We start from the raw sequence: 24395 nt of genomic DNA, 5'->3' as shown, positions 1-24395 counted from the left end.
ATGGTGAGATTTGGTGACATTTAAAAATAAATTAATTTTACTAAATTATAATTTTTTTACATTTAAAAATTAATTTTATTAATTATTTTTAATTTTTAATTTTTAATTTTTATAATTAAATATAACATTAATAATTATCATTTTATATTACTTTAATAACTAAGAGTATTTTGATAATCTTCAATTTCTACCAATACTTAATTATATAATGTTTCTTTAATCTTGCAAAAGGTGAGGATGTTCCCAAATATTATTTTATATTTATTTAATATTTTGTTGCTCACTACAAAAATTCACGAAATTACAGGAGAAATTTTATTAACGGAAATAAATTTATCGAAAATTTAAATTTACTAACGGATATATTACTGACATATATTTTCCTTTGGTAATGCACATTTCACTTACCGATGAAAAGAATTTGTCGATAAATTTGTCGGTAATTCACATTTCACTTAACGGAAAATTTCGTTAGTAAATCCTTCGACAATTATTGATGAACAAATCTTTCAGTGAATCATTCGGTAATTATCAACAGACAAAATCTTTCGGTAATTATCGACGAACAAAATTCGTTGGTAAATCCATCGCTAAAAAGTGTAGTAAAATACCCGCCCATTTTTTCTTTCTCTCTCTCCGCGAACCAAGTTATATTTTCTCTCTCTCTCACGAGACACTTTCTTCATTTTGTTTTCTCTCTTCTAAAGAGCCATTTATCTCATCTTTGTCCATTCTCTCTTTGGTAGTCATCTTCTTCCCACGCTTCTCCCATTTCAGCTCAGGCTATCGTAGTTATAAGGAATTTTGACGGAGGAGAACCACTCGGAGCAGTGTTGCACGTTGCCATCTTTTCCATCAAACAGATAGAAACACCGCAAATGATAGAGGGAGGACGTCTGCACTACGAGATGAAGAAAATATGATTGTGACGTAGTGTGTCGTTAGAGATGAGGAAAATATGGTTGTTTCGAGAACACCGACATGATTGTGGTGTGGTGTGCCGTTGGAGATTAAGAAAATATGGTTGCTTTGAGAACACCGGCATGATTGTGATGTGGTGTGCCATTGGAGATGAATAAAATATGGTTGTCCGAAAAAAAGATTGGGGATTTTTTCTAATTTTAGGATTTTTAAAACAATTAGGGTACCTATGTTTAGTCTTTAATTTTGGTTTTGGAATGAATTGAGTTTTTATTTTGGTTTAAGAATAAGGAAGATTGATAAAAAATGAAAACTGAGAAAATAGAAGAAGAGAATAGAGAAAGAAGATGAACCAGAACGGTATATTTATCGATGGACTTTTTTGTGTTTATCGATGGATAAATCTTTTTATAATTACTGACAAATTTTTTGTCGATAAATATAAAAAAATCTATCGGTTATTATTGAAAAATATAAGATTTCGTCTAAATATTACTGATGGATTTGGATCTATCAGTAATCTATCAAAAAAAAATTATTATTAACGAATTTTTTATGCTTTTGACATATGACCTTTGTTAATACATGTTTTTTTATAAAAAAAACATATATATATATATATATATATAACAAATCCATTGAAGAAGAAATGTATGAAGAATTAAGTGAAGATAATTTATAAGTAAGTAGAATTTCATGAATCTCACTATGGTTGCTTTGCGTTGCCCTGACCCTAGCATCTCTATAAACTCATTGATGTTGTATAATGATTTGACAGCACAAACATGAAACGGTGATCTTTGGTGGCACTCACGTCCACTCTATTCGGTGGTAAACGAACTTCCCCCAGTTTCAGGAACCAACCCCAACTCTCCATCAACGTCTCATGTGTCCTTTAATCGACGGAAAAACCACCTTCAAAGTAAACTCAATTCATCATATTCATTTGACTATATATATGCATCTAACAATTTTGCTTTCTGAGAGAAAAATCCTCATATATTCATTCTCAACCCCACAAGATCCTAGTGGGGTTCATAGTGCTTACAGCTTTTCCTACCATTTAGTTTTCGTTTTTGGTTTTGGTGCGCATTTTGGTAAAATAGCTTACACTTTTATAGCATTTCTAGAGACTGGGAGGACTAGGGGAAGAATATTCTAAAGGAACTGTAGTGGCATGTCCATTTATTTAAGATAATTTCAATAATGTATCAATAGTATCGCATATTTTTTAAATGATTTTATAATGTAGGGTAAGACCATTCATTACAATAGCTATTTTAAAAAATACAACTAATTATCAGAGAGAGTTATCATATGACGTATTATTATTTTTCTTTTTGTGTGTGTGTGTTAGTGAAATCCGTTATATTATATAATTTTTTTTTCATATTTTTATTACTTTTACTTTAATATAATAGCATGTGAATTTTGATATGTAAACTTGCAATAATTGACGAGTTCGATTAAATTTTTTAACCAACTAATACGTTTTGCCCTGTCCGTACGTCTAATTTGTTGGCCAACTTTTTTTAAGTTAAAAATAAAAATAAAAATAATTAAAAATAATATATATAATAATAATAATAATATTGTATTTTAAATTAAGTTGTAGTTATTAATTATAATATATAGTAACTTCATAGATTAATTAAGTAAGAACTATTTTAACTTATCGTAAAGACATTATTAATCAATTTAGAAAACATTTAATATACTTCTAATATTTATTGTGCATATATAAAATAAATAAAAATGACTACATCAAAAAATTTAACCTGTTTTTGGCAGGTTAATGAGAGTGTGAATCGCTCTCTAATTAATGTTTTATTTTATTTGGTTATTTGGGTTTCAAGAGAATTCTCTTTATTCTTATGATCAAGATTTTAAATTTTATGTCATATTAGTATGTTTTAATAGAGAAGCCTTATAAAATTCAAATACTAAATTTATGACACAAGTAAAGGTTTTTAACTCGCACATTACACTTCGGTTTCAAAAAAATCTAAACATATCAAAACGCGGTAGCAATTTTATAATTTTTGTGAAACTATATGTCTCAGTTCAATTGGAACCGATGCCTAAGGGGTATACTGCCTCGGTTCTCTGACCAACCAAGGAAAAAAACTCTGTTTTTCCTCTATAAATCAGCCTTTTCACTTGCCAGTCTTTTCAAACTAGGCCTACTACCTCGCTTCCGTGCATAACCGAGGCAGTATGTCCTGCCAAAAGTTGGCAACCTCTGTATCTGAACATTTCAAATCAATTTTGTCAACCTCTACTTTCTCGGTTCCATTTGAACTAACGTCATAAGGCCTTTATGCCTCGGTTTAAGCACGAACAGATGTCTATAGTTAGAAATATCTTTAAATTTTGCCATTTATAATTTTTTTTAAATTTTTTCTAAAAGGTTTACGCCTTGGTTGTCTTTAGAACCGAGAGAGTAGAGTCTTATTACCTCGGTTGTCTACTTAACCAAGGTAATAGCTTCCTCGATTTTTAAATTTTAGACCTTTCATTCTCTCTCATTCTCCCTTTCCACAACCTTCTTACCACCACCATCCTCGCCGCCGCTGCCTCCGCCACCGGTCGTTGTCGTTGTCTCTACTTCTCTCGTGCGAACTACGTTGTCTGTTGCCGCCTTTGGTCGTACGTCGTCGCCACCGGCTGTTTGTAACCGTCTTCGGCCGTTCATCGTCACCTTCGGCCATTCGCCGTCACCTTCGATTGTTCGTTGCCGCCTTTGGCTGTTTCGTCGCCTCCTTCGTTGTCCCAGATAAAAAAGAAAAAGAAAATATTTTGAAAAGCAAAAAGTCCCCATTTTCTGAAAAAAAATAAAATAAAAAAAGGCATCTACCACCTCGGTTCGAAACCAACCAAGGCAAAAGATCCACACATACTGCCTCGGTTCAGAACCGAGACAAAAAGGTTACCCATTTTTGTCTCGCCTGTATATACCTCGATTCAGGAATTGCGGTCATAAACCCAAAACAATCGAGACAATAGCCCTCCGTTGCACCAGTGTGACCTTGTTCACCACCCATTTAATAAGAAATACCATTGACAAGTAAATTATTTACCTATAAAAAAATTGTAAGAAGCTCAATATATAAGTATATAAGAGAAGATTTTCTAAAATTGTAAATAGTGAAAATTAATAGAAAACCTCAATCACGAATTGAAAAGGAATTTAAATTTAAATTTAGTAAAAAATATTAATTGACTCGGTAATTATTTGTAAGTCAAAATTAAACTTTTATTTATGCCACAAAATAATTGAAGATGTTTGGGTGAATAATCTAAATATATTCTGCTGACTGTCCTTCATTTTCATCTAAGCTATAATTTATGATGCTTTATCTATTTCTTTTTACTTTTAATTTTTCAGTTTCTAATTATAACGAAGTTCTACTTCAAATCAATTAAATAATCTAAAGAAGAATTTATCATGAACTCAAGAGCATCAAACTCTTCCCACATTTCTTTAATATTGACCCAAAAGAAAAATAAAAAATTTATGATGGACTTGAGTTAGGGCATTAACTATTAGTGCTCGACAAAATCAAGGTGACGAGTTTTACTAATTAATAACTTCCTCTACGTAAGCTCTCCAGCAGAAGATGCTTTGGTCAAATTGGTTCCCCACAAATCTTTAGTTAGATTCTCTCATAATGCATAATTAACAGTCAACTAGAGAAGTGTATTTACGTCATCATAATTAATTAATAACCGTGATATTAACAATTATAGAAATGAATTATGATTACCAATCCCACTAACACAAACAAATTTTATTTGTACAATGTCAACATTAACATTTTGATTTTAATTCGTCCATTAATATTGGTAAGATTAATCACCATATATCCGATAAATAATTTGTTTTTAGTATGAAATTTCGTAGAAAAAAATATTTAAACTATATAATCTAGGTACATAAAATTATAAACGTATCAAAATAAATTTGATTAGAAAATTTAAATATTTTAAACATGTGAAATCCTTTGAGCAAGTCATCAAGACAAACCATCTGGTACCACGGTTGGGTATATCGAGAAAGATATTTCTTATGGGTTACATAAACACCAATAACATCTCAGCCCATTATACAAGAGATCAACATCACTCTTTACCCAAAACCTTAAGACAATAGGTTAATGGGTCTCTTTCATCTTTATATATTGTTCTAATTTTTCATTTATATTCAATGTGAGACTTGGACTTACACTTGAATTTCCAATAGTTCCCACATTGGTTATATCTCTCAGTGAGCAAATTCCTTTTGAAAACTGTGGTTTATGCACATTCTTTTTCCGTATACTAAATATCTTGTAATAAGACAAATTAACCTAAATCATCACGATTCAACATTAAACGTACGTGAACGCCTATTCCAACAATATGAATAGGATTGTTCATCATTTTAGTAGAAACTAGTGGAAATTGTGGTTTTGCATTGGTTGCTCGTTGTTGTTGTGTTTTTTCTTGACGTAGGGTTTAGTAGTGGAGTGAGTGGAGGAAGAGAAATTAGATGGGGGAATCGAAATACCACTAAGATGTACCATAATAGAGAGAGTCGTGAGATTGGCATTTTGAATAGTTAACGAGCGAAATTAGAAAATGGATGTTGAAATAAACTTGTTGAAAGTGTGGTAGGACACTTCAATACACTTGTTCACTTGGGCGGCAATAACACGTGAAGTGTGATGAATGACATAGTTACTTCCAATCACAACTTCACTCTCTCTTCTCACTGTCTCCAACTTTGCTATGGCTGCCAACAATTTGGAGTGTCAAGTTCATTCTCACCAGAAACGTCTCATCAGACTATTCCAAAGTGGGTTTTATGTAGTGTTGTCCCACACTATTCATGGTAAACCATTTTCTTTTATATTCTTTATTATAATTTCCTTTTTATATTTTCTACACTTTATTAATGTAAGAATTAATTTCATTAATTCTTCAAAAAGATTTTGTATCTCTATATATAAAATCAAATTAGGATAGTATATAAATGAAAGTAAACTTTACCTTACATATTAATTTTATATCATTGTTATATTAAAGTTTATTCAAGTAAAATTTATTATTCTATGTTTTATCGGATCAATATCAAATTATAGTTTCATATTGGAGATACATATGTTTTGACTATAGATGTGTTATATAAATGGATGACATTTTTAATGAATCAATATTTTAGATTTTTAATTACCTTACCATATATATTTCTATTCACTATAAAAAAAACTATGATCTTTCTAATAAATTATTTGTTTTTTTATCTAGTGTTATATGACATTCTTAATTGCTTATATTTTAAATGAAAATGAAATTGAGATATTTTCTTTAAGTTATTAGGATCTTTGGTATAATACTTTATTTTAAAATTTTTTAAAATAAATATTATTTTTTTTCACCTTAAAATAAGTGTTATAGATAAAAAAAAGTTGTAATTTCAAATCGAGAAAGATTAAAAAAAGGTATTTTACGTAAACTAAAACCAATTTAAGGATTGGAAATATTTATTTTAAATTTTTGGAGTATAAAAATAAAATCTATATGATTAAAATTAAAATTTTCTTGTCTTTTTAAAGATTAAAAATATACTTAATTATTTTTCACTTAAACTTAATTGTAAAAGCTAGGTCATAGAATCAAACTCCACTTAATTGCACAAGACTTTTTAAAATATTTAGAGCACGTCATGCAAAAGAGTATTCAAAAGAGGAAGAGTTGTACTGGAAGATACTCTAGCACCAAAAGAGAAAGTATCTAGTCAATTAAAGTATATTCTCCTTACATTCCTAACTATATATGTACGCTTAAATTATATTTCTTTATTCATTTCAAGGTTATATTAATGTTTTAAAATTTTATCAAGGCCAATTACTTTTAGATATTCAAAATTTACAATTTCAAAAAATAAAATATATATTCAAAATGTAATATAAATTATATTTGCTAACATACACAATATTTCACATAATTTGATAGTATGAACAAGTAAACTTCAATCGAACAATGCAAATAGATTGAATTGAATACGTATGTTGGCAAAAAAGTGGGGTAACCAAAGTTAGAAGATTCGCCATTGCTAAAGAGAAAGAATCTTGAGGGAACATAATGATGTAAAAGTTTACATTTTATGAATATTCTCACCACATATTTTCCTACGTTCACATTAAAAATAATTACATCACTAATTAATATTATAACAATATACGGAAACCCTAATGGCCTATAAATAAAGACCTTCACACACAACATTTTGCAACCAATTCGAATCTAAAACAACTCTACAACACAACAGAACCTCTCTCACTTTTCACAGCACAATGGCCAATTTGAAGCACGTGTTCATGATCACTTGCGTTCTTCTATGCTTGGTTTATCTCAATGGAATTGCTTCAGCTGAGGCGAGGGCACTGAAAAAGGAGCACGTGATGGGAATGGCTGCAGTGGAAGACAACATTAATCTCCTGTGGCGGCGCCGCATGATTGAAAACGTCGCAATAGCAACAAAAGCAACGTTAGATTCTCCGAATAATGCTGGTCGTGATGACAAATGGATCGATGATTTCCGACCAACGGATCCTGGTCACAGCCCTGGTGCTGGTCATTCTTCCCCTACACCAAAGCAAGCTTCTAACAATGGTGCCACAAGGCCATAGGTGTATATCATTATTCTCCTGCAGATATAAAATGATTATATATATATATATATATATATATATATATATATATATATATATATATATATATATATATATATATATATATATATATATATATATATATATATATATATGGTTCATGCATATTTATATATTTATATTATTACTAATATTATTAGTATTGCATTATTTATTATTATGCAATGTGGCTGATGAAATAGTCATGTCACTGAACATGTAGTTTCAATATGTGCTTTGCGTGTGTATTACGTAAATTATGTCCCTATTGTTTGGAAAGCAGTAGTGTTAATTGCTGCTATATTTAGTTCTTCTCAGTTGAATATTTTATGTAAACATATATGTGATGTGTTAGTTCAATATTGTGTTCCCATTTTCTTGGTGCAGTTAACTTTACAAAGATGCTAATAATACACTATGAAAATGAAAAAGCAAACATAAGTAGTTAAAGATACACGTGGGTAATTGTTCCAACACAACGTTTCGTAAAGCTAAAAACTTCCGATCAAAACAACTTAAAATGTCCTTGTTGGTATATATTTATAATTTGAAATTATTTATTATTTAGATACAATTTAATAGTACGTAGAATATTTTATTGTAATTTATTTTTAGTACAAATATATATAACTATGTGACATTCCAATCCAATTAAGCGTAAAATAATAATAGTAGTAGTAAACAAAAAACACAAAATAATAATATTTAAATAAAAAAAACTCTTTAAAATTGTTATTATTCTTCTTTTAGACTTTTTTTTAGAGTACTAAAAGAAAATTTAGATGAAGTGAAATTAGACTTTAACACGTCTACATATATATTATAATTTCTAAACTCGAGGCTAATTTGTGATAAGATAATTTTTAAGGTTTGTATATCTATATCAAAAAGTTGGATCTATTTTCGGAACCTATTTATGTAACTTATTTTTATGCAAGATTTATTAATATTCTAAACTTAATTAAGTCAACAAGCTATAGATATGTCGTACTAAACAATTTAATTACCTGTTTTAATTCCATACATATATTTTATCAATATTAAAAGTATATATTAATATATGTCTATATATGTTATAATAACTAATATTTTATATGTCTAATAGTATTATTATCTATTTCGAAATAATTTAAAATGCATATTAATTTTTTAATAGGAAAAAAATATATATATATATATATATTGTTTCATATTTTTATTTTATAATTTAACTATACTTATATATATATATATATATATATATATATATATATATATATATATATATATATATAAATTAAGTGGACTCGGTTTTGTTTTTCATAATTTTCACCTGTTATTTTGATTGAACTGAACGCTACGCTCGTGGTTTTTGTTTCTCTGGACCTTCACCTTTAAAGAAGTTCTGTTGGGCTTTTTAATTGATTTATATTACACGTTGAGACTGGACTCAAAGGTTTTCCTATTTGCACCTCTTTTTTCATTTCGTAATCCCAATTTTTTAAACATTTAACAATTTAAAAATATGGAATGAGATTTTTGTTTCTATCCTGTGCAATAAAATGGAATGAAAAGTTTATTAGTGCAAGACATTCTAGAAAATAGTTTTTATTTTGTTTCGTAAAACTTTTCTATTTTATTTTTTAATACATATAGAAATATTATTCCATAGGTGTGTTCACAATTTTAGTATGATTTTATAAGTAATTTGGGTGAAGGGTGTTTGCACAACACAAAAAACACAGCATGAACAAGAATCCCTAAAGAGTTATAAAGAAGAAGAATTATGGATCAATTATGAATTTTCTAAAAGAAAATAAAGAGTACATATTATGTATATTGTTGCTGATCAGCACCTCTCAGTCGTTGAGTGTCATTCCTCTCGCATTTATAGTGTCTGAACGCCACCCTCTTGCAGTTGAGTGTCAAACGTCTAACAAATCTAGCCTTCAGGCCTCGCTAACTGTCGCTGAGCGCCACACTAAAACATTACAAACCTCTATTTTCTGACCTTGACAGCTCTCTATACCTATACAATTGGCTATGATATCCTAGATATTAAGAATGCTTTAGAAACATGTTTTTAGCCTAAATGGACACCCTACACTAACTTGCCTATTCTAACTTACCTAAACTCACTTCCACTTTTTTTCATGCAAAGATTAACATCCAAGGGTCCAAACCAGTCAGAAATGATCTAACAACATATCTCAAACTCTCTACTTTAGTCCAGACCTACTACATTATAATCTCACGAGTCAAAACTTCTAAATTTGTACTTAAAACCTTATAAAACCATTCTATTACCTCTTACTTATTTCTATATCAGATTTTTATTAACTCAAGGTGCCAACAAGTTTCAAATGACCCTATAATATGTCATAGATTGTTGTTTCTCCCCTTAAACCCTTACTTCTAAAATTCACCTATCAAAATCTCCATTTTTGACCAAAATAACTTATAATTCAGCCTAACCCACTTCTTCTCAACATCATAACCAATTTAACACCCCCAAACTTCTCAACATTAATATTCATGACAATAATCAAGCCCAAATAGAATCATTAAAGTCCACCAACATCATTCAACCAAGTACATTCATTCAAACATACTTAATACTAAGAACAATTAACATGCATTAATCTCACATACTATCAAATATCAAATTATATTTCATAATTTAATTTAAAGAAAACACTAGCCTCCCTTACCTGGTTAGAGAAACTACCACAACTCTCTACGGTGCAATACCTTACCTTAACTCAAAGAACTTTGAAAAGACCTACAAACAACAAAACAATGATCAAAGTAAATCCTTAGGACTACTGATCAACAAGAATCTTAAAAAAAAAGAACGACATATGCGATAAAACTTATATACATGTGTCTTAAACTACGAATTTAAGGAAAATAAGTAAAAACTTACTTGCTCTATCAAAAAAACTGATCGGTAGAGAATGGAGGATTCACTACCGTGATCTCCTAGACACTTCTTAATCGTCAAACAAATGATTCATGAATAAGAATTCTTATAGATAAGGAAAATAGAACTCAAAGAAAGAGTTCTAAAGAGATGATGACTGTTTTAGACAATCAAACGCGTTTATGAAAATTTATTTATATTATTAAATTATTTTATCATTAAAATATTTTGTTTCATTATTTTAAAACAATATTTTTTATGTTCTTACACATCACATACACATTAACATAATTAATAAATAATAAATAACAAATAATGTTATTTATTATATTCATTAAATGTATTAAATGCATTCATTAAATGTATTTGGAGAGAAGGAAAAGAGAATTGAAAAAAAGAGTTCCAAAGAAAAAATGAGTATTTTAGATAATCATGAGTGCTTTAGACAATTAAATACATTTATTTATATTATTAAATTAATTTATCATTAAAATTAATAAATAATAAATAATGTTATTTATTATATGAGTTTAAAAAATACATATGCATTTAATACATTTACTAATATATAATGCATTCTTCTCGATCGTATTCAATTTCTTTTAATTTTTTTTGTTTATTGAGTATTTTAACTTTTAAAATTGTGCCATATATTTTTTACTTGTCTATACATATTAAGATAAATAAGATTTTATGGTTAAAATTAATCAAATATTATAAAAAAAAGTTAATAAATGACTTTTATTTGTTTTACTTTAAGAACATGTTGATAACGATATTATCATATTTATAATGAATTTTATGTTATCACTTACAACTATCAAGTGACTCTCAGCTTCTGCAGGTGTGATGGTGATTTCATGTTTTCAATAATAACAATAAAATTTATTTTTTATTTTATATAAAATAGCAATATAATTTTGGGCTTAATTAAGTTTATAGATTTTCAAAATTTTTGGATACTTTTAAACGAGTCTTATTAAATTTTATTTATCCGTTGAATATTTAATATTTTTTATATTTTTCAATTGAATATTTATTATTTATTTTTTTCCGTTAATATGGTGACAAAACTATTATTTTACTTCATCTGTCTCCACTTATTAACAAATGTGAGACGTTGTGATTCTTATATAAATGTAAATTGACGATTGAATATGTTAAAAATTCTTAACAAAAACTCAATAAAAAATATTAAAATTTATAAAAAAACCTTGAATATTAATTAAATTATTTATTTAACTTGTTTTTAAAATTTGTTAATTTTATATAGTCAATGATGGCCAACACTTTGTTAATATATTATTTATGTGATTACTAAGTAATATCATTTATCATATATTTAATATAACATTTATATTATTTGCATTCAATTAATATTATTTACATATACGTATTTAATATATTAAATGATATAGATAATGCATTTAATTAATATTAAATGTAAAATTTCTGTCCACCGAATTTTTATACTGAATAAAATAAATACAATAAATGTTGAATATTTTTTATTTTCTGTCAATGATATTTAAGAGTTTGTTTCTGGCAATCTCGCGTTCTCTCTCTCTATATATCACACAAAATTATAAACTAAATAATATCATCATATAAGATTAAATTATGTTTAAATGATTACTTTTGATTAAAATTGATTTATTCATGAAAATCACATATATTTTTTATAAAAATTTACTTTTAATCTACTTTTTGTTAAATTATTGAAAACTGATTTTAACTAAATTATAAAATCTATATATTATTTATGTAACTACTTTAAGTTATAGAAAGTATATATATAAGATTTCAAAACTATGATTAGTATCTTAGAAGATAATTAAATAATCACTATTTAATTTAAATCCAAGTGAATAATATAATTTAAATTAATGTCTCACAATAATTAGTTTCATTTTCTTAAAAATAATACATTTTGTGAAATTGGTATAATGATGTAAATCGTTTTCTTTAAAGATGTATTAGAATTACAACAAACTTTGTTTTATTTCTTAATTATCATTATAATTTAGATTTATCTCTGTAAATGAATTTTATGTTATAAACGACGTTGTTTTTTCCATTATGTATGGATAATTCATGGAATCGAAACAAAAAATATTGACCCGAGGTGCATGTCTGAATGTTAACAACACTGAGACCAGATGCAGTACTAAAAGATGAAAAAAAACAACAGTAAAAACAAATTCAGATGCAATTTTCTTCGGTTACGATAATTTTTTTAATTTAATTTTTAAATTTTAATGTCAAGAAAAAGACAACAGAAACTACATTATTATCTAATAAATGAATCTATATTTTTTAACCACTGGTCGTTTAAAATAACTAGTTTGTTTATGATGACTTCTTAATTTTTAAAATTAATATATACATACATATTTATTTATATTATTTTATTTAAATTTAAGATATTACTCAAGCAATTTAAATTTACAGCATATATAGAAGGGATTTGAAGTCACCAGTTAAACAGAATCAAATAGTATATGGAAGTTATGTTTTTCATATATGTAAAAATTAATTAAGCTGCATTTGATGTCGTTTTAATTTAATATTAGCAATCAATATTTTTTATAAAAAATGTATCTTTATTTATTAACCATTTTTTCCATATTTTATTCCTTTAAAAAAAAGAATACAGTTTTGGTTTAGTTTTCGATTATATTATTTTGGTTTAACCGAATCCTAAACCTACACGATTATTTAACACACACACACATATATATATATATATATATATATATATATATATATATATATATATATATATATATATATATATATATATATATATATATATATATTAATTTAGTTAATTAAAATACGATAATAAAAAGTATACGGAATTTAAATTTGTAGGCTAGAATTATGAATATGAATTTAAAAATTCGTGTATAATATTGTTTTTTATTTTCTTGATACAAAAGATAATTGCAATGTAGGTAAAAGGATATATTGTTTTTGTATTGATTTAAAGAAATATAAATTTAAATAAAAAAGATAAGATGTTAAATAGCAGATAGAAAAAAAGAGGAAATAAATATCGAAAGAAAGAAGAGTTAATTAGGGAAAGAAGGAAAGGTGGCGGCGGCACGGAATGAGATAGAAGAGAAAGCATAACAGTGTTGCATTCCAAATCCCTCGTAATTAGATCCAACGGCTGGAATCAAAGAAAGTGGAGTAATCGAACCGCGAAAAGGAGAGCCGCGTTTACGAAGCCAACCCAGGAATAAGAATTCTTCATCCTCTTATATGCCCCTTCCGTGCCGCGCCCACTTCTTTCTTCTTCTTCTCTCTCCTCGCAATTCCAGATTCGTTGTTTCTCTCTCTAGAAACCCCCTCGCTCCTTTTCCTTTTTTCCGTTTTTAGCTTATTCCATATTTGGCCTTCGTCACTTCACTCACATCCATTTATAGAAAAAAAATAGACAGAGAGAGTGAGAGCGAGCGAGAAAGAGGAAGTGTTCGGTCACCCTTTATTGATTTTATCGATTGATTGGTTTTTTTATTCCTTGATTTACGATGCAACAATCGAACGGTTCCGATTCCTCGTTGCAGTCGCAATCCGCGGAGCATGTTCCGCGGCAGCCGGCAGGGTCTCCGGCGGTGGCGCGGCCGCAGCAGTGGCTCCCGATGCAGTATCCAGCGGCCATGGTAATGCCGCACCACATGCTGCCTCCGCAGCACTACGCGCCGCCGCCGTACATGCCTTTCCATCACCACCAGTACGGGCCGCCGCACGTCCCGCATCAGCAGCATCAGAACGGATCCAGCGGCGAGAACAAAACCGTCTGGATCGGCGATTTGCATCACTGGATGGACGAGAACTATCTCCATCGCTGTTTCGCCTCCACCGGCGAGGTACACATTCATACTCGATATTCATACAACACACAAAGAACGAATCAATGAGAACTGTTGTCGTATGCATAATATTGAATGAAAATAATTGTAATTCTTTATAGTTTAATTTTGATATAGTGTTGTTTAATTTCTCAAACAGTTAAAACTATTATTGTTACAATGTATATTTACATATGTACATATATGTTATATGTATGATAATGCGTTCGGATTTAATTCCTATTTGTGTTTATATTTATTACGTATGCGGAAGATTTGTTCTTATTTTAATATAAGTAAGAGATGTAGTAAACAATGTTCTATACGAGTGTTTTTTTTTTATTATTCTTCGTTATCAGCTGATTTCGAGAACGTTAAAAAAACTCATTTTTTAACATAATTTGATTTTTTTTCGTATTTTTGAGGGTTTTTAAAATTGAATTAGACTTTTATCTCGATTTAAGGTTATAGAGATTATATCAGTGAAAAAAATCTAAGGAATTGCATTGAAGATTTTTTTTGTCATTTTTTAGTTGGTTGGATTTTTCTGTGTGATTTAATTGGGGAGGTTTGGGTGCTTACAGGTAAATTACGTGTTTTTCTTTTTGGGGTTGGTGCTTGTGTGGGGTTTATTTTCTGTGTTAACGCGGTACTATACAAGATTGTCAACGCATGCATGTTTGAAGTGTCAACTTCATTGATATATTGAAAAGGAAAAGTTCTTTTGAGCACCGAGGGTCTGACTAATAACTTTAACTTGGAAATTTTATATATAAATTTACTAGTTATGTGATATTTTGACTTCTATTAAAGCTATGTATGGTTATGCTGTCCAAAATTGTTTTTAGTGGAGTGAATGAAAATTTTTCCTTTGCAGGAATAAAATAAAATGGTCACACATAATTGATGAAAATAAATTCGTATTTGTTTGATGGACGAAGAGTGGTAATATAAATGTGGATGTCATTTATTTTCTTTCTTGTGTCTACGTTAATTAACATTCATTAATTAGATGAAAAAAAATTTGCATTTCGGAGGCTTAATTTGTTAGGACAAAGATGTGGCCTATGCTTCTCATATCCAAGCTTCTGACTGTTATATAATTTTACAGATTTCCTCTATCAAGGTCATTCGCAATAAGCAAACTGGCCTATCAGAGGGTTACGGATTTGTGGAGTTCTATTCACGTGTCACTGCCGAGAAAGTTTTGCAAAACTATGCTGGAATGTTGATGCCCAATACAGAGCAAGCATTCCGTCTAAACTGGGCATCATTTAGCACAGGAGACAAGGGTTCAGATAATGTTCCTGACCTTTCTATTTTTGTAGGAGATTTAGCTGCAGATGTTACAGATAGTTTGTTGCATGAAACTTTTGCTAGTGTGTTTCCTTCTGTTAAAGCTGCAAAAGTTGTTTTTGATGCCAATACTGGCCGTTCAAAGGGCTATGGTTTCGTCAGGTTTGGCGATGACAGTGAAAGATCCCAGGCCATGACTCAGATGAATGGTGTTTACTGTTCCAGCAGGCCTATGCGCATTGGTGCTGCAACACCAAGGAAATCATCTGGCCACCCACAGGGTATCCCAAATTAGATCACTTGCTTCTGATTTCTGATATATCTCTTTTCATTTGGTAGGGTAAAGGAAAAGATATGTACATAATGCATTCCGTACAAAGAAAATGCTTCCAGCCACTTATATCATTTTAAATTTTCAGCTGTTCTTTAGTTTGAGTACTACATTTCTTGCTCAATAAATTGAAATGAATGTTTTGTGCTTTAGATGACGATTTCAATGACTTTCTAAATGGGTGTAAATTCCTTGAAATATATGTCATATGTCATGTTATTTTTAGTTTTCACAGCAAAAGAAAGAAAAAAAAGACAATTACTATGTTTGTTTACTAATGTAAATGAACGTCAAATATGTTTTGATGGTTTCATTAATAGGAGTTGGGGTAGTTAAAAATCATGCCATTTATTCATAGGTTTGGATTGTGTGAAGTGTCAATTAGGTCACCTATGGTGTGCACGATAATTAATTGCTTTTTTAAGCTTCAAACTAAACTATTCCAAACATATACCTGGTCGTTAATTTCCCCCTGTTTTTGATTTAGACGTCTTCAATTTCCTTTTGATAATACATCTCCCTCTATTTTCCTCTAAATTTGTTTTTGATTCATGTTTAGATCCTCACCTAAGTGAGAAATTTTAGGTTATTGTTGATCCCACTTGTAGGAATAGTCATGGTTGTTGATGTTGCTTTAGTTTTCCCATTTCTTGCCATGGTAAGAGTTTGAAATATTTCTACCAGCTTTGTATTGATTTTGTAAGTTTCCTTGTTTAGGAGGTCAGTCAAATGGCACATCCAGCCAATCTGAAGCAGATTCTACCAACACAACAGTGAGTTTTCCAGTTTTAGTGGATAAATATTTGTAGTCTAGTGATTTGCTACCACTTTCTAATATCTAACCGATGACTCGTTATAGATATTTGTTGGAGGACTCGACCCTAATGTTTCAGATGAGGACCTCAGGCAGCCATTCTCCCAGTACGGTGAGATAGTCTCTGTTAAGATACCTGTTGGAAAGGGATGTGGTTTTGTGCAGTTTGCAAACAGGTACAAATTCTGGTATTTTAGTTTCTTTTCATATTGACAGATAACATAATTTTAGACTCTTTTTTGTGTAATCACAACAACATTATTCTGATAAACTTTTTCAGAAATAATGCTGAAGAGGCGTTGCAGAAGCTAAACGGGACAACAATTGGAAAGCAGACTGTCCGACTTTCTTGGGGCCGTAATCCAGCAAATAAGCAGGTAAAGTCATATAGAACCCCACATTCACATTATCATTTGTATGTTAATCTAAAACAAGTATTGTTTGATGACCAACAAATCTTCCTAGTAACGCCGTTTATTGTATCTGTTATTGGCCTCTTATAATCATTTAAAATATAAATTATACGAACATTTTTTTATATTCTTTTAAGATCAATGAATTAAAGCTCAGTTTTTGTGAATTTCATTTTCCCATAAAAAACTTTGGAAGTGTTACAGTACTGTATTGACTTTATGCTGCCTGTCATTAAATTACATTTGTGATGATTCACTCTCAATTGGTATTTCTTTGGATTGCAGTTTAGAATGGATTTCGGCAACCCCTGGACAGGGGCATATTATGGGGCCCCTATTTATGATGGTTATGGATACGCATTGCCTCCTCGTCATGATCCCAGCATATATACTGCTGCGTATGGGGCTTACCCTCTTTATGGTGCCCACCAGCAACAAGTAAGCTGAATGCAGTGTGGTGCAGTGCAATAGAGAAGTAGCTTTCACAACAAGTTACACAGAATCACCCTTCAATGTGCAAATTAACTTCTCTCGCTTTGTAACTTGCCTGATCTGTTGAATTTTTAAGAATTCCTCCTAATTGTGGAGTGGAAATGAATTTTGATAGCCTGAGGTAGCGCTGTAGGGATTCAATTAGTCATTTGTTTAGGCCTTGTAGGGGTAATGACTAAAGAGGAGCTTAAACTTATTATAGGAATAATTGTCTTATGTATGACAGCTTGTGTGCTTGCGTGCATTTTATTTGTTTGACATTGAAGCTTTGCTTTGTTCGCTTTCAAGGGTCATTTGGTTTCTTCTTTGCCAAATTTTACCTGCATGTCTGCTTTTCAGAAGATAATTATAGAATTCGAGTTCATAGATGTAAGAGATCTCGTCCACTTTGTTGTGCTCAATGGATCGGAATTTGAGCATATTTTGCTCGAGTTTCTGAATGTGTTTATGCATTCTTTGGTTTAGTTTGAAATCTATTTCAAACTAATGTGGTTGGAGAGAGTGTCCTTAGGACTAGTTAGATCTTCACTTTTGGTTCCTCTAAAATAATTTCATACTCCTTTATGTGATTGTATTGGTTTCTGTTTTCTCTCTATGGTATGATTTGAAGTGCATCATTTTTTAGTTCTGCCCAATTCATGTCCGGAAAGTTTTGACGTCCCATCTTTACATCAAGAGATGGAAACTGTGCGCATTTTTTTGTGGGTCAAGTCTGTATATTTTTTGAGCATTTTTCCCCCACACTTGAACAATTAAATCATATCTTTAGTTTTGGCGTTCCGGAACGGAAAGAGGTGTGTCTCGGATTCCCAGAAATCCCTCCTTCATTCTTTCTACAGTACATGGAAATATGGTTGTTCCACCTTTAAACCTAAAAGAAATAAAATGGACATTGGCATAAACTTAGGCCCTTTTTCATAACTCCTTAGTCTTTCTCTCCCTCTAATTTCATGTTTATTTGGAAAGAAAGGGGACGGAAGAAGGCAGTAAAGACTTTGGAATTGAGTTGCTTTAGCTTAAAGAGTTGAAATTTGGCAGACTGAAGTTACATTTTTTTCTGCTCGAATATTAATAGTTCATATAGAGATAAATGAAGTATTTCTGTAACTTACATAAACTTATCCTTGAATTTTTTATGTTTTTTTACCTTTATAAGGATTTATACTGATCTTAGGTGCTATATTTTTTTCCTAATTAGAGGCGAAAATCTCATTGATGAATTTGTATGAAACTCATCAAATATTTCGCATCTATTTTAAGGATATTGAGACCAAATAGACCTAAGAGTTGAATTCGGGAGGAAGTTCTCCCCGAAGAAAAAACGAGATCATGGTTAACGCTCGCTTTGGTTGGTAACTTGGAACCATGTGCCCAGCTCCTCTTACAGTGATGAGGGTGAGTCCTTTGTACCCAATCAAGTATCCTCCAACCTGCATTTTGTATGTTGTTGATTACCTAGATGCTGCTTGAAATTCTGATTATATATGGTAAATGAAAATTCTTATTAAGTTATTACCTCATCTCCAGAATACCAGGGACGCCATGTTGTCTCCACTGGAAGTTTCAAGGCATTTACTGAATACCTAGATGATGTTATGGGAACGCGCCCATCTGTATCACCACTGCATTATAGAACAACAACGTTACAAAAAAGCCATGATAGTACTGTCTTCGATGTAACAAAGTAATTTGTATAGTGTACTATCACCTATATATCCAGGTCCTTATGCCACTTGATATTATCCGATTTATAGTGGGTAGAATTGTTGCTGGGCTGTCTGTCCATCCCACTCCACTGAACACAAGCGTCACATGCATATTCATTCAGGAAATAGAACAGTTACAATTCATTCAGGAAAATGCATTGAGAAAAACACAATCAGAGAATTGTGTACCTGCAAGGAGACCATTCTGAGACTTTAGCATGAAGAGCCTCTTGCACTTGAGCCAGATTCAAGTAGGATTTAGTATATTCGTCAGAACAAGGGTCGAAATTGCTGTCCTACAATGTTCGATATTCAAGAGTTTTATGCCTTAGTTTTCACCAAAATAATATTACTCCATTCATCTATGCGTTCTTAATATTCACAAGCACTAATCTCAAATGAACTGTCTGTCAAATATTGACAAAGGCAATATACACCATATTAGATTATATAAGTATTCCTCTTTCTCACTGTAGGTATAGGTAATTTCTCTGTAAATTAGTATGATCAAATTTGTTTATTAGGTATTCAAAGTTGGAGGAGCAACAATTGGAGGTAAAGAAGTGCATTCACAACATACTCCTTTCAAGGTACATAAGGGAAGCAACAATTGGAGGGAGTAAAAGTTCTAAACACTTGACAAGTATTACGTTGATTTACATCAAGCGCACACAAATGTAACAACTAGTTTTTGTGTAACTATGCCTACTCTGTTTTGGTAACTTATATACATGGTAATTTCTAAATCTTAAAACTACAAAATAGAGTTTTGGAAGGAGACAACGAAATTCCATTAAAGATGAGTTGAACTTATATTAGGTGTTTTGTAGTCCTGTTTAATGTATATATTTTTTTCTGTATTTTTTTTCTTATATAAAAAAAGAGTATTTAAAGTTGCCTTGAATGCAGATATTTAGTGCCGAAATATACACTAAAAAACAAAAAGTTGGCATAAATATAATAACCTTTTTGATAGAGAATAAAGATGTGATGATAAATCTGGATTTGACTATAATTAAATATATTAATAACTTTTAATCGTCTTAAAAAGTGGACTAGTCTACTTCACGTAACAAAAATACACAGGAGAGGAAGAGGCATGGAACTTACAGAGTAAGTGGCAGAACTTTGATCAGGTTTTGTTGCAGTTGGATCGCAAGGGGGACCATATATGTCATAAATGTCAATCACTCCAATCTCATTATCCCCTCTTATTTGGTATTCGTTGCATTCACTTGTCATGTTCCCACTCTCAAAGTCACAATGCCTTTCAATTCCTTCATGGGTTTCATCTGAGTTCAAAGCATGTGTCCAGAAATAGTCATACATTCCCTTTGCACATATATTATCATCTATCCAACCATTCCCAATCTGCATCCACAATACCAAAACAAGCATTTCATATGATTTCATAGTTTGTAGCATGTTATTAGTTATGGAATGATCTTCTCGGTCAAAACGAAAAAATATATATATACAGCAAAAGTTGACTCACTCACCGCAATGCCTTTGAGGTTAATGACTGTAAGATTTGTAAGCTTATTATTAGTGAGAATAGTGTGAGCTAGCTGAGGGACATAATGTCCGGCATAGCTTTCTCCTGTGATGAACAGGTCTCGAGATTTGTAGTGTGGAAATCTGTGAAGCCACTTTACAAGAAAAGTGTAAGAGTCCATTGCTGTGCTCTTGTCTCCCGTGTTTGAGTAGTCTGAAGAAGTGTTTGAATATGAAAATCCAACTCCTGCTGGAGACTCTAGGAAAATAACATTTGCCACTGCCAATTACCAAAAATGATTCATTAGAAATTAATACAAAAATTCGTCTCTTCATTATGTGTATTGTTAAATAGAGTTTCACTCAACTACATTAGATAAATTTAAAATATACACTTACAAATTGATTTTATATAATTGAATTTAATTTTAAATTCATTTTTTAATATAATATTAAAATATATTTATGTTTATTAAACATATCATTTTATCCATTATAATCGAACAAATTATTAATATTTAATTTTATACACAAAATATCGATAAAAAAATATAAATTTTATGAAATTGAGATAAACTTAAATTATGAATTGTGTGTATGATTCCAGATAATATTTTAGAAAAATGGTATTTTCACACTCAATTTTTTTACTTTCATTTGAGTGTCAAAATTATTCACTATTTTTTATTTTCTTTTTTATTATAAATACAAATTTTTTATTCTTTTTAATCATTTTATTTCAATATAAATATCAAATAGTTGTTGTCAAATAATGGATGGTGGAGAAAAAAACATATTTTTCTAATATTTTGACATCATGTAATTTTGCATATGTATAGAGATGCTTACCATTGTGCCATGCATATTCGTTTTTATGAAGTGTTCTTCCATCACTGTTCACTCTAAAAGGTCCCAATTCTTGCATGGCTCCATATCCAAGGGAAGAGCAACCAGGTCCTGAAAATCACACATTCAGTGATTTTTTTACATTAAAGTTTGTTTACATTGCTAGAAAAGGAAAATATTTCCATTTCTATGTTTAATTTATATTTTTTTAAAACGTAGAATAATTATCATTATAAATTCTTTGATATTTCAACTACACAAAAACAAAATATAAGACTAAATCATACTATTCAAAAAGAAAAAAAAGAAAAACAAATCAATATCTCTTAAGCTATTTTTTTATCTAGTATTAAGCTATTTAGTCCATTAAAAAGATTTTTAATTAAGTTATTAAGTTTAATCCCTCAACAGTTTTTATTTTAGTTTACTGTTAATAATATATAGATAACATGTTATGAAATTATGAGAGTGATAAGAATGGATAATAAGCATTAATGGAGTGTTTATGATATTAAGATTGTTGATATAATATATTGTTTTGTTCTTATGATAGAAACATGTTAACTTTCCGTATGAAATAAATAAAAGATAGTAAAAGAGGTGATATACAATATTTCCATTGAAGACATTATGAGATTCGTGCTTCCAATGTTGCATGGACACTTATAACAATAAGAGTATTCTAAACTTCTAAGTATTTCTTGCTTATTAAACTTGTAAATATTTTAATAATTTTTTTGTGGCAGTAATGAATTATGGCTTCCGTGTTAGAATTCCATTACAGCATATGTATAAGTTGTGTTGTCATTGTTCAATCATACGATTGATTGGGAATCTATATTATCTCACACTATATATCAATTAATCATAAATAAAAAATTAAAAATAAATAAATAAAAACCTAATTTCTACCTTTATTGCTACAATATATAATGGGTGGGGTCATGGTGCCGTAGTATTCATCATAATTGAGCCACTTTATTATTATTGGGGGCAAAAGGAATACTTTTAAATAGGCTTTTTAGATTTTTTTTTTGAAATATTCATTTATTCAATATCATGTCACAAAAATTACCATTTATATTGTAAATTTTTTTAAAAAAATCTAACCCCTTAGCAAAAAGTTGATTTTATTAATTGTTGAGATAAATTCAATTCTTTTATTATTTTAACCTCTCATATCTTGTAATAAAACCTTTCCTATAAATATTTATTAGATTTTACATATTTCATAAAAATTCCTTTTACGAAACTTAAACGAATATGAAAATTTTGTAAGGTTTATATTTCTATACAGAGGTTATTATTAGGTTATATGTATATATAAATTATTTGACACCATTTATACCTATGGATTACGTTGTAGAAGAGTTTATCCAAATGTGATTATATATATGATACGAGACTTAATACACATATTAAGATAATAATGAGTCTATAAATATTTTATTATTTTTTATTCAATGTGAAATTTTGAATTATTTAAATTATTTTAAATTTTTTTTGTCATAAATAATACATACGAAAAAATTGATGTAAGTATACCAAATTAATCACGACTTTTGTTGGAAGTCTCACGTCAACTAGAGATAAGACCAAATTATAATATCTTAGTGAGGTGCAAACCTCACCTTACAAGTCAGTTTTGTTGGGTTGAGTTAGACTTAAAACCCACTTCTTAATATGGTATCAGAGTCATGATTAAGAGTCTATCCTAACGATATTTCTAGTTTCTTGGACATTTGTATTTCATCCACTATCGGGTTATTATTGAACTATCCAATTTCTACTGTTACGCACGATATGTCTATACCTTGGTTTGTGGAGTTGAGTTAGGCTTAAAACCCACTTCTTAATAATCTTGGCTTTGATTATTTGATAGTATACATAGCATATTGAAAGAAAGAAAGAAAATATAAGAAATAGTTACCTCCATTGAGCCATAGAAGGAGGGGCTTGTTAGAAGCATTTTGAGGTGACTCTACAAAGTAATAGAACAATCTTCTTCCTCTTTTGGCATCCACAGTTACATAGCCACCATACTGATCAAAATCTACACCTTCTGGTTCTCCTGGTAAACCCTTCACTCTGTCACCTTCCATCAACACCCTTTCTTCTTCAACCTTCCATAAATCTTCATCACCACCATTTCTGCCCACTGAAGCTTCTTCTGATGACATCCCTTTCTCATCGCTCCTCTTTGATCGAATTAACCTGTACAGATATTCCCCTTGTTTGTTCCCCTCGCATGATATGCCAAACAGCCACCAACACAAAAACATCAACCACACAACAGTTTTTCTTGACAACATTGGACTCCTCTTTTATGTTGTTTTCTCAGTGTTCCGTTCTGTATATATATATTTCGAGACTTTAAATTACATTTTGAATCCTTGGTCCATACCCTTAAATAGTATTTTCAATAGAAAAAATATATATAAGATTCCTATTAATAAAAATATCTATCGTTATTTGATAATATATGAACAAAAATCAATGTATATCATTCATGGGGTGGTGATGAGAAGTTATATACTCTTTTGTGATGTGTTGGCGTTGTCAACTGAATAAAGTGATGTTACATATGTATTAACTCATTTATGTTTTTGTTGTTAGAGTATTATATTC

The 24395-nt window shown here is 29.9% G+C and overlaps 3 protein-coding genes across 3 annotated transcripts; 2 read left to right on the top strand and 1 right to left on the bottom strand.

The window, feature by feature from the left end:
- The first annotated feature begins 7202 nt into the window (after nucleotides 1-7202).
- On the top strand, nucleotides 7203-7640 carry LOC124840246 (uncharacterized). The gene has a single exon (XM_047316259.2). It carries the CDS (start codon nucleotides 7260-7262, stop codon nucleotides 7593-7595), a length of 336 nt encoding a protein of 111 aa, XP_047172215.1. The 5' UTR covers nucleotides 7203-7259; the 3' UTR covers nucleotides 7596-7640.
- Nucleotides 7641-13598: 5958 nt separating this feature from the next.
- Nucleotides 13599-17979, top strand: LOC124840235 (polyadenylate-binding protein RBP47C'-like). The gene is made up of 6 exons (XM_047316250.2): nucleotides 13599-14393; nucleotides 15487-15952; nucleotides 16720-16775; nucleotides 16862-16992; nucleotides 17097-17193; nucleotides 17515-17979. The coding sequence occupies exons 1-6, from the start codon at nucleotides 14055-14057 to the stop codon at nucleotides 17674-17676; spliced, it is 1251 nt and encodes a 416-aa protein (XP_047172206.1). The 5' UTR covers nucleotides 13599-14054; the 3' UTR covers nucleotides 17677-17979.
- Nucleotides 17980-18751: 772 nt separating this feature from the next.
- Nucleotides 18752-24144, bottom strand: LOC124840234 (serine carboxypeptidase 1-like). Its single transcript, XM_047316249.2, has 8 exons — nucleotides 23698-24144; nucleotides 21771-21878; nucleotides 20927-21201; nucleotides 20538-20798; nucleotides 19617-19723; nucleotides 19430-19516; nucleotides 19238-19343; nucleotides 18752-19151 (listed from the first exon to the last, which is right to left on the bottom strand). The coding sequence occupies exons 1-8, from the start codon at nucleotides 24077-24079 to the stop codon at nucleotides 19002-19004; spliced, it is 1476 nt and encodes a 491-aa protein (XP_047172205.1). The 5' UTR covers nucleotides 24080-24144; the 3' UTR covers nucleotides 18752-19001.
- Between the last annotated feature and the right edge of the window lie 251 nt (nucleotides 24145-24395).

Source organism: Vigna umbellata, chromosome 1 (assembly GCF_029865625.1).
Source record: "Vigna umbellata cultivar VRB3 chromosome 1, Vumbellata_1.0, whole genome shotgun sequence".
NCBI lineage: Eukaryota > Viridiplantae > Streptophyta > Magnoliopsida > Fabales > Fabaceae > Vigna > Vigna umbellata.
The sequence above is the reverse complement of the archived record's forward strand: the minus strand, read 5'-3'. Positions and strand labels throughout refer to the sequence as shown.

What these genes read in the sequence shown, in the direction of transcription:
- LOC124840246 (XM_047316259.2), top strand. Translation starts at nt 7,260, where the DNA reads ATGGCCAATTTGAAGCACGTGTTCATGATCACTTGCGTTCTTCTATGC.
- LOC124840235 (XM_047316250.2), top strand. Translation starts at nt 14,055, where the DNA reads ATGCAACAATCGAACGGTTCCGATTCCTCGTTGCAGTCGCAATCCGCG. An exon ending in ATCATCTGGCCACCCACAGG is followed by an intron (nt 15,953 to 16,719) that starts GTATCCCAAATT and finishes TTCCTTGTTTAG; the next exon opens with GAGGTCAGTCAAATGGCACA. An exon ending in GTAATCCAGCAAATAAGCAG is followed by an intron (nt 17,194 to 17,514) that starts GTAAAGTCATAT and finishes TTTGGATTGCAG; the next exon opens with TTTAGAATGGATTTCGGCAA.
- LOC124840234 (XM_047316249.2), bottom strand. Translation starts at nt 24,079, where the DNA reads ATGTTGTCAAGAAAAACTGTTGTGTGGTTGATGTTTTTGTGTTGGTGG. An exon ending in CGAATATGCATGGCACAATG is followed by an intron (nt 21,202 to 21,770) that starts GTAAGCATCTCT and finishes GGTAATTGGCAG; the next exon opens with TGGCAAATGTTATTTTCCTA. An exon ending in ATAAGGACCTGGATATATAG is followed by an intron (nt 19,344 to 19,429) that starts GTGATAGTACAC and finishes TCTATAATGCAG; the next exon opens with TGGTGATACAGATGGGCGCG.